The 10,507-nt window shown below is 38.5% G+C and overlaps 1 protein-coding gene across 2 annotated transcripts; it reads right to left on the bottom strand.

The window, feature by feature from the left end:
• Nucleotides 1-281: 281 nt before the first annotated feature.
• On the bottom strand, nucleotides 282-623 carry LOC110286105 (60S acidic ribosomal protein P1-like). 2 transcript variants are annotated; one of them, XM_021152566.1, is made up of 2 exons: nucleotides 555-623; nucleotides 282-479 (listed from the first exon to the last, which is right to left on the bottom strand). In XM_021152566.1, exons 1-2 carry the CDS (start codon nucleotides 621-623, stop codon nucleotides 282-284), a joined length of 267 nt encoding a protein of 88 aa, XP_021008225.1. The 2 variants fall into 2 exon arrangements, with proteins under 2 accessions (XP_021008225.1, XP_021008224.1); XM_021152565.1 differs by having other exon boundaries at nucleotides 282-623.
• Between the last annotated feature and the right edge of the window lie 9,884 nt (nucleotides 624-10,507).

The following is a 10,507-nucleotide window of genomic DNA, read 5'->3' as shown; positions in this document are numbered from 1 at the left end:
CAAATGGCTGGCACTAAACAGGTGCTCTGAACCGAACAGTCACTTGAAGGAGCATTCCTGGAGACAGATCCACACATTCACTCTAACCAGATCGTCTAGTTCTTTTGACCCAGGTCTTATTTTTCATACAACTCATGCTGGATTTGGTCTCAAGATGCTCCTTCCTTGACATTTTTTGGGACCTGCTACCATCTCTGAAACTTCAAGAACTTTGTGGCACACAAGTGAGACCAGCCCACCTACAGGTTCAGCTCTTTATTGGACAAGTTAACAAAAGCAGTTTAGTCAAAAAGACCAAAGCCCCTGTCATCTTCGGACTCCTCAGACTCTTCCTTCTTTGCTTCCACTTTCTTCTCCTCAGCTGGGGCAGCAGCAGTGAATGGAGCAGGACTACTAGCAGGTGCAGCTCCAGCTGCTGGAGTGGGCCCACCAGCCCATACACTGCAGATGAGGCTACCAATGTTGACATTGGCCAGAGCCTTTGCAAACAAGCTAGGCCAGAAAGGTTCAATGAGGGCTGCTTTAATGAGGGCATTGATCTTATCCTCGGTGACCATCACCTCGTCATCCTCGTGCAGGATGTGGGCGGAGTAGATGCAGGCAAGCTCAGAGGTGGAAACCATGTTGTGGCACTGGTTGAAGTGAGGGCCTTACCCCAACGCAGCCTTAGCTTCCTCGGAAGGACCGAGCACCTTGGTGGCAGCTGAGGAAAGCCTACATTTTGTTTTTAAACTGTAATATTTCTGTTTCTATTTTTGAGATTATAATGTAATCAAATTTCTCTCTCCCTGTCCCCTCCAAAGAGCTTGCTTGCTTGCTTTCTAAGTCATATCCTCTTTTTCACTGTTATTGTATATATACCATGTATATTATATGTTATGTATATATGTGTGTGTATAAGTTTTGTTACTATATATATAGTATAGATTCTAAAAGCCAGAAGGCCCAAGTGAATGCCCTATAAACTCTAAGAGACTACATATACAGTCCATACTACTATACCCAGAAAAACTATCAGTCACAATAGACAGAAAGAAGCAATCTACAGGAAAGCAAAATCTAAGCCAGATCTGTCTACCAATCAATTGCTACAAAGGGTACAAGAGGAAAAACTTTGGTCTGAAGAGGCTAACCACATTCAAGAAGACAGAAGAGAAGGAAATTACACCATAACAACAAAACATCAGGAATCAACAAACACTAATTGTAGTCTCTGTTCCCCAGTACAAAGACACAGATTGGATTACAAATTGGGTTATAAAACAGATTGGATTACAAAACAAGACCCATCTTTTTGCTGCACCCAAGAAATATATTTCACCATGAAGGATAAATATCACCTCCAGGGAAAAGGATTTTTAAAAAAGATATTCAAAGCAAAGGAGCCCAAGAAGCAAGCACGTATAGCCATTTTAATATCTGACAAAACAGATTTTAAACCAAAACTAGTTAGAAGATATAAGAAAGAATACATTATATACATCAAAGGAATAATCCACCAACAACAGGGTGTTATAATACTAAACATTTATATACCAAATACAATGGCACTCAAGTTCACAAAAGAAGCACTACTACAGCTACAATCTCATAATGACCCTGACAGAGAGGTAAATAGGTCATGCAGACAAAATCTAAAAGGAATGCTGAAGTTAAATGTCATATCAAATGGATTTGCCACATATAAACATAACATTTTAACCAATAACAAGAGAATATACCTTTTCTCAGCATCTCATGAAACTTTCTCCAAAACAGAACACATACTTGCACAAAGCAAGCCTCAGCAGATATAAGAAAATTGAAATAGCATCCTGTCTCCTATCTCACGACCTTGGATTTAGCTGGATATCAAGAACAAAAACAACAGAAAGCTTACAAAGTCATTGTCAGTGAACAGTTTACTACTGGTGGGAAAATAATGGATCATAGCAGAAATAAAGAAGGAAACTAAAATGATTTTTTTTTAGAATTGAATAAAAATAAAAATGCAGCATACCAAACCTATAGAATACACTGAGAGTAGTTCTAAGAAGCAAGGCCATAGCAGTAAGAGGCTATATCAGAAATTAGGAAATATCTCCTATTAGTGACTAAAAGATATGCTTAAAATCTCTAGAACCAGAAGAAATAACTTCAAAAAAGTATATGGAAAAATACTAAATCTCTGGACTGAAATCGATGAGATAGAAAAACAAACAAAATGCATGCAATTTGTATCAATGGAACAAAGAGTTTATTCCTTGAGAAAATTATTAATATTGACAAACACTTACCCAAGTTTACTAAAAAATGGGGAGAGAAATCTAAGTTAATACAACTAGAAATAAAAAGGAAAACATTACAGGACATACTGAGGAAATCCACAGATTCATAAGGACATACGTTAAAAACCTATACTTCAGAAAACTAGAAAACTTAAAAGAAATGGATGAATTTCTTGATGTATAGGACCTACCAAAGTTAAATTAAGATCAAATAAGCAATTTGAACAGACTCATAACCCCAAGTGAAATAGAAAAAGTAATTAAAATCTGCCAAGCAAAATAGCCCAGGGCCAGTTGAATTCATCAAGGATTCATACTGGACCTTCAAAGAGGAATTGATAGCTATACTTCTCAATTTAGTCTGCAAAACATTTTGAGGAAACGTTTTCTAACTCTCTTTATGAAGTCACTATTCTCCTAATACTAAATCACACAAAAACTCAACAAAATGAAAACTATAGACTAATATTCCTTATATATGTGAAACTCCTCAGTAAACATTTTCAAACCAAATCTAAAAACACATTAAAAAAAAAAGACTACACACTGTGCACCCCTCAGATGCAGGGATGGTTCAACAAATGTACATCAATAAATGCAATCAACCTCATGAACAGCCTAAAAGACAATAGCCATATGATTATCTCACTAGTCACAGGCCTTTGACAAAATCCAAAACCCCTTCATAATAAAAGTCATGGAGAGATTAGGAATACAAAGGACACACCTAAACATAAAGGCAGTTTATAGCAGACCATAGCCAACATCAACTTAAATGAAGAGAAACTCAAAGTAATTCCACTAAAGTTAGCAATAAGACAAGGTTGGCCACTCTTTCCATACTTATTTAATATAGTATTTGGAATCTTACCTTGGGCAACAAGACAGATGAAAGAGATCAGAGTGATGCAAATATTGAAAAGATAAGTCAAAGTAATTTTAAATGAAGATGATATGACTTTAGACATAAAAAAATCAAAAGTCCAAGAAACCTCTACAACTGATGAACACTTTTAGCAATGTATCAGTATACAAAATTAACACATACAAAATTAGTAGCCTTCCTATATACAAATGACAGACTGAGAAAGAAATCAGGAAAACAGTGCCCATCAAAATAACCTCAAAAAAAGATATCTTGGGATAGCTCTAACCAAGAAAATGAAAGACTTGTATAATAAACCTGTAAAGCATTGAAGAAAGAAATTGAAAAGCATGTCAGAAGATGAGAGATTTTTGTGGAAATGGCCATCCAATCAAATGCAATCTACAGATTTAATTCAAGCCCCATGACATTCAACACAATTCTTCACAGAAACTGAAAACAAAACAGCTTCATAAGGAAGCACACACACACACACACACACACACACACACACACACACACACACACATTTTTATTATTTGGGATGTTAAAAAGTTATTGTGTGTGTGTGTGTGTGTGTGTGTGTGTGTGTGTGTGTGTGCTGGAAGCACTAGGTTTCAAGTGGGACCTCAAAGCTACAGTAAGAAAAGAAGCATAGTACTGGCATAAAAGCAGACAAATGATTGGTTTGACCCAACTGAAGACCCTGCATAAATCTGTATACTGTGGAAATCTTGTTTTTGACAAAGCCAGAAATGAGCACTGAAGAGATGGTATGTTCAACAAATGATGCTGGCCAAACTGAGTGGCTGCATGTAGATGTGTGGAAAAGATTCTTATATATCACGTGGCACAAAACTCAACTCTGAATGAATTAAGGACCTAAACATAAGACCAGAGACCCTTTATCTGATAGAAGAGAAAGTGGGAAGTAAGCTTGAACACATCGGCACAGGAAGAGATTTTCTAAACAGGACATGGATAACACAGGAAAGAACAACAAGTAACAAATGAAAATTCCTGAAACTGAAGAGCTCCTGGATGCCCAAAGCTACAAGGTACACAGTGACATTCAGGCAAAATAGCAGCCTACAGAATGGGAAAGAATCTTTACCAATCACACATTTATTGAGGCTAAATATCAAAATATAAAAAGAACTTTAAAAGCTGAACGTCAAGAAAACAAATAATTCATTTTAGAAATAGGGTCTGGAACTAAGCAGAGAGTTCTCAAAAGATGAAACAGATATGGCTCAGAAACAGTGAGGACAAACTTTAACATCTAGGCCATCAAGGAAATGCAAACAAAAACTGTTTTGATATTTTTTTATACTATCTCAGTTAGAATGCCAGGACCACTAAAACAAATGATAGCTCACACTGGCAGGGATTTGGAGAAAGGGGAACACTTATTCATTAGTGGTGAGAGTGGAAACTGGTATAGATATGGTAGTCAAGTTGGTACTTTCTCAGGAAGCTAAGAATAGAACTTTCTCAGGAAACTATGATTAGAATATATTGTATAAAATTTCTTCAACAAATGAACTATATGTGAATATTTATACACATAATTACTTGTTTTATAGGTTTCTTCAAAGATCAATGGTAGTGTGTTATTCGTGGCTTTTCCAGACATTTTTATTGATGTTTTATCTTCTTCAGAGGGCTCACTTTTTCCCATTTCCTTCATTAGAACTCTTGTATTCTGCTATTCCTGTGACTATTGCTCTCCATGATCCCTATCCTGGCCATGGTTCCTTTTTACTTTCCAAGTCTCTGTAGTTAATCCAGAATAAGTACTCACAAGTGAAGATTTGAAGCTAGAAGCCCCCAATGAGAAGAAACATGTTATGTTAGTATTTCCAGGTCTGAGTTACCTCATTCAATGTGCTATTTCCTAGTTTCATCCATTTACTTGCAAAGTTCATTATCTTGTTTTAATTTACAGCTGAATAGCATTCCATACTGTATATGTGCCACAGATTTATCATTCATTCTTTGGTTGTCAGATACTTCAGTTGTTTCCATTTTCTAGCTATTGTGATTAGAGCAGCAATGAGGACAGCTGAGCAAGTGTCTGCGAAGGAGCACGTCAGAAGGAGCACTTCTGAAGGAGCGTATGTCCTTTGTGCACATGCCGAGGAGGGGTATAACTCTGTCATGAGGTAGACTTAGACATTTAGTGTTTTGAGGATGCTCCATACTTTCTTCTGTGTTGGTTTTTTTCTCAAGCAGAGTCCTCTTAAATCAGTGGTTCTCAACTGTCAGCCGAGACCCCTTTGGCAAATGTCTATGTCCAAAAATATTTACATTGCAATTCATAGCATCAGCAAATTGACCATTATGAAATAGCAACTAAATAATTTTATGGTTTGAGGTCACCAAAACATGAAGAACTGTATTAAAGGGTCGAAGCACTAAGAAAGTTGAGAACCACTTTCTTAAATGATGATGAGGATATTTTTCAGCAGCTTTGTATTATTCTCACAGCCAGCATTTCAGCAAATGGAAATTCTTTCCTAGGAAATCCTGTGCCATGGGAACTCTATAATTTGCTAAAGTCACATGTCTACCCTGAGCAAATACTCAGAACAATAGTTATTTGTAGTTTCAACCTGACACCAAAGCTTTGACAGCTTTTACAGAGGAGATTGCCTGAGGAGGTGTCCAGTGCTAAACGTAGGCCCCCACTATTCCTTGAGCTAGAGTCTTTTTTTATTACTGTCTTTTTTAATTTTATGTTATTTTTAATTCATTTTTTACACTCCATATTCCATCCCCCATCCCACACCATCCATCCTCCGACTTTTCCTCATCCCATACTTCCTCCCCACTCCACCCCATCTCCACGTGGATGCTCCCCCCCCTCCACCTAATATCTAAACTCCCTGGGGTCTCCAGTCTTTTGAGGGTTAGGTGCATCATCTCTGAATGAACACAGACCCAAAAGTCCTTTACTGTATGTGTCAGGAACAAGGGAGGCTTCATATCAGCTGGTGTCCGCTACCTGTTTGGTGGTCCAGTGTTTGAAAGATCTCGGGGGTCCGGATTAATTAAGACTGCTGGTCCTCCTACAGGGTCATCCTTCTCCTCAGCTTCTTTCAGCCTTCCGACAGGGGTCAGCTGCTTCTGTCCACTGGTTGGGTGCAAATATCTGAATCTGACTCTTTCAGTTGCTTGTTAGGTCTTTTGGAGGGCAGTCATAATAGATCCCTTTTTGTGAGCACTCCATAGCCTCAGTGATAGTGTCAGACATTGGGATCTCCCCTTGAGCTGGATCCCACTTTGGGCCTATCGCTGGACCTTCTTTTCTTCAGGCTTCTCTCCATTTCCATCCCTGTAATTCTATCAGGCAGGAACAATTATAGGTCAGAGGTGTGACTGTGGCATGGCAACCCCACCCCTCACTTGATGTCCTGTCTTCCTGCTGGAGGTGGGCTCTCTAAGTTCCCTCTTTCTACTGTAGGGCATTTCATCAGGACTCTGAGTTCTGACAGTCTCTCATCTCCCAGGTCTCTGGTGCATTCTGGGGGTTTCCCCCAAACCTCCTATATCCTGAGGTTTCCTGTTTACATTCTTTCTGCTGGACCTCGGGACTTCAGTCTTTTTCCCAATACCAGATCAGGTTCCCCTCTTGCCCAACTCCCCCCACCACCTCATCCACTCCCATCCCTCCCAGGTTCCTCCTTCCTCTGCACTTGTGATTCCTGTCTTCTATTTCCCAAGTGAGACTGAGGTGTCCTCACTTGGACATTTAACTGGCTGTCTGTATGTAGAAGAATAAAAATAGTCCATATTTGTCACCTTGTACAAAGCTTAAGTCCAAGTGGATCAAGGACCTCAACATAAAACCAGATACACGGAATCTAATAGAAGACAAAGTGGGAAAGAACCTCAAACTATTGGCACAGGGGGAAATTTCCTAAAAAAGAATTCTAATGGCTCATGCTCTAAGATCAAGAATTGATAAATGGGACCTCATGAAACTGGAAAGCTTCTGTAAGGCAAAGGACATAGTCGATAAGACAAATCAGCAACCTACAGATTGGAAAAAATCTTCACTAACCCCACATCCAATAGAGGGCTAATATCCAAAGTATATAAAGAACTCAAGAAGTTAATCACCAAAAAACCCAACAACCCAATCAAAAAATGGGGTATAGAACTAAACTGCCATTTCACAACTTAGGAATCTCAAATGGCTGAGAAGCACCTAAAGAAATGTTCAAAGTCCTTAGTGATCAGAGAAATGCAAATCAAAATGACCCTGAGATTCTACCTTATACCAATCAAGTCTAAGATCAAAACCTCAGCTGACAACACATGTTGGAGAGGATGTGGAGAAAGAGGAATGGTGGGATTGCAAACTGGTGCAACCATTCTGGAAATCAATCTGGATGTTCCTCAGAAAACTGGAAATAGATCTACCTGAAGACCCAGCTATACCACTCTTGGGAATATACCAAAAAGATGCCCCACCATGTCACAGGGGCACATGTTCCACTATGTTCATAGAGGCCTTATTTGTGATAGCCAGAACTTGAAAACAACCTAGATGTCCCTCAACAGAAGAATGGATACAGAAAATGTGGGTTCATTTACACAGTGGAATACTACTCAGCTATAAAGAACAAGGACATCCTGTGTTTTGCAGAAAAATGGATGGAACTAGAAAATATCATCCTGAGTGAGGTAACTCAGACCCAAAAGGCCATGCATGGTATGTACTCACCAATAAGTAGATATTAGCAATAATAATAATAATTAATAATAATAATAATACAGAGCTAGAGTCTTAGATTGAAGTAAAAGTCAATGATGAAAACTATCTGAGAACCTTCATTGCTTTTTCCCAGGCCTCATCAACCCAGATATGAGCAAGAAACTTTCTTCTCCTGCTGCTATGCCTTCACCTTTAGAATGGATTGTACTCTCACTCCATGAACCTAAGTAGGGTCTGCTTCCATTTAATTGCTTCTTGTCAGAAGTTTGATCACAGCAAAGAAAAATAACTAATGTTACACTGGTCAGACCTGGGACTGGTCCATTCCAAGAGTGGAAGGTAAATTCAGCCCTCTCTAAATTACACGAACTAAAAGTGGGGTATGCAATTCCTTTATGTAAACTAAACTTGAGATTTGAGTCAAGGAAAGCTTAAAAACAAAGAATGAAAACTTACTTCCACTCAATTTCCCATCACGACCCTCAATTACATCCATTCCTCTTTACTCAGCACAGTGCTCCGAAGTCCAAAAGCATTATAGTCTAAAATCAAATTCCCTTCTGAGTTAGTTTTTAAAAAGCAAAGTCCTCTTAGAGTTTTTGGTCTGTATGCTGTTATCAATAGTTGTTCCGCACCCATCTGAAACCTCACTAGAATTGGGTAGTTATCCCAAGCAACAATATTAATTCTGAAATACAACATCTGTTAATGTTCAGTGGTGTCAAAGAGAGGAAGAATTTACTTCACTAAGATGCAAAAAAAAAAAAAAAATCTATGCAATGTCCCAGAATCCTAAATGAAGGAGCTGTCATCTCAGAAGATACTGATTTGGGTACTATATGCTTATTCTAGGCAGAGCAGGAAACCTCCCACACAAACTTCGCATTTCTTAGAAAAGAGCTTTGAGTGTTTGCTGCCCTCCAGAAATAAGTTGTGTGAAAAGCACAACTCAAGCACTGCTTCTCCTGCCTATCATGTCTGTGGGTCTCTATAGTATTCCCAGCTTCCTTTAAGCTAAGTCCAAGGCCATCTTACCCTTCCTAATGGCTCTTTAGGCATTAATATAGCTTCAATACAGCTCCTCATGGTGTGGTGATCTTCAACCATAAAATGATTTTTGGTGGTACTCCACAACTGTAATTTTGCAACTGTTATGAATAGTAATGTATTTGTGTTTTCTAATGGTCTGAGGTTTCCTCTGTGAAAGGGTCATTTGTAGCAACCCACAATGATCAGAACCAATAGCTACTATGCTGATGGCAAGTTCTCTCTAGTATCAACTTTTAGTGTCCTGGGGGCTTGGCAGCTTTCCCAGTCTTGTATTTTAATGAGTTCTGCTATTAGTCTTACTGAATACCTGCTTGTAACTCATCTCCAAAAGAAGTCACTCATCATCTTTAAATATGTGGAGTTTTTGTTTGCTGTTTTTTGTAGGTTTTTTTTTTTTCAGTTGTAAGGGTTGACACCAGAGCCTTGAGCATACTATGCAATTTTCTTGTCTTTATCTGGGAGGGTTTTTTTTCCACATTCCAAAAATAAAGCTGATTTGTGTTTCTATTGTGTGGATGGTGGGGGAAGCAGTTTATGTATATGCAGGTTGTATTTATGTGCCTTTAAGGTGGTCTTGCATCAATTGAGTGATGTTGGCTATCATTTGAGCCCTAGGAATCCACTGACCATAGCTCTTTCCCAACATTGGGATTACAAGTGTACATCAGCACACCTGGATTTTTATGTGAGTTCTGGGGTTGGAATTCAGGTCTTCATGCTTGAATAGCCTGTGATGCTTTCTTTTTAATTTAATGTTGGTTATTTTATTTATTTACTTTTCAAATGTTACTTCCCTTCCTGGTCTCCCCAGGCTGTTGGTGTTCTGTTCAGGAAACTTTCCCCTGTGTCAATGTGTTCACGGCTCTTTCCCAGTTTCTCTTCTAATAGATTCAATGTATCTGGTTTTAGTGTGGAGTTCCTTGATCCACTTAGACTTGACCTTAGTACAAGGAGATAAGAATGGATCAATTCCCATTCTTCTACATGATAACCGCCAGTTATGCCAGCACCATTTGTTGAAAATGCTTTTTTCCACTGAATGGTTTTAGCTTCTTTGTCAAAGATCAAGTGACCATAGGTTTGTGGGTTCATTTCCAGGTCTTCAATTCTATCCCATTGATCTACCTGCCTGTCACTGTACCAATACCATGCAGTTTTTATCACTATTGCTCTGTAGTACAGCTTGATGTCAGGGATGGTTACTCACTCCCCCAGAAGTTCTTTTAATGTTCATAATAGTTTTCGCTATCCTGGGGTTGTTGTTGTTGTTGTTGTTGCAAATGAATTTGAGAATTGCTCTATCTCTGTGAAGAATTGAGTTAGAATTTTGATAGGGATTGCATTGAATCTGTAGATTGCTTTTGGTAAGATGGCCTTTTTTATTATATTAATCCTACCAATCCATGAGCATGGTAGATTTTTCCATCTTCTTCGAGTTCTTTCTTCAGACTTGAAGTTCTTGTCATTCAGATCTTTCACTTGCTTGGTTAGGGTCACACCAAGGTATTTTATATTATTTGTAACTATCGTGAAGAGTGTTGCTTCCCTAATTTCTTTCTCAGCCTGTTTATTTCTTGAATACAGGAAGGCTACTGATTTGTT

This window comes from Mus caroli, chromosome 19, assembly GCF_900094665.2.
Source record: "Mus caroli chromosome 19, CAROLI_EIJ_v1.1, whole genome shotgun sequence".
In the NCBI taxonomy this organism is placed as follows: domain Eukaryota; kingdom Metazoa; phylum Chordata; class Mammalia; order Rodentia; family Muridae; genus Mus; species Mus caroli.
The sequence above is the reverse complement of the archived record's forward strand: the minus strand, read 5'-3'. Positions and strand labels throughout refer to the sequence as shown.

What these genes read in the sequence shown, in the direction of transcription:
- LOC110286105 (XM_021152565.1), bottom strand. Translation starts at nt 623, where the DNA reads ATGGTTTCCACCTCTGAGCTTGCCTGCATCTACTCCGCCCACATCCTG.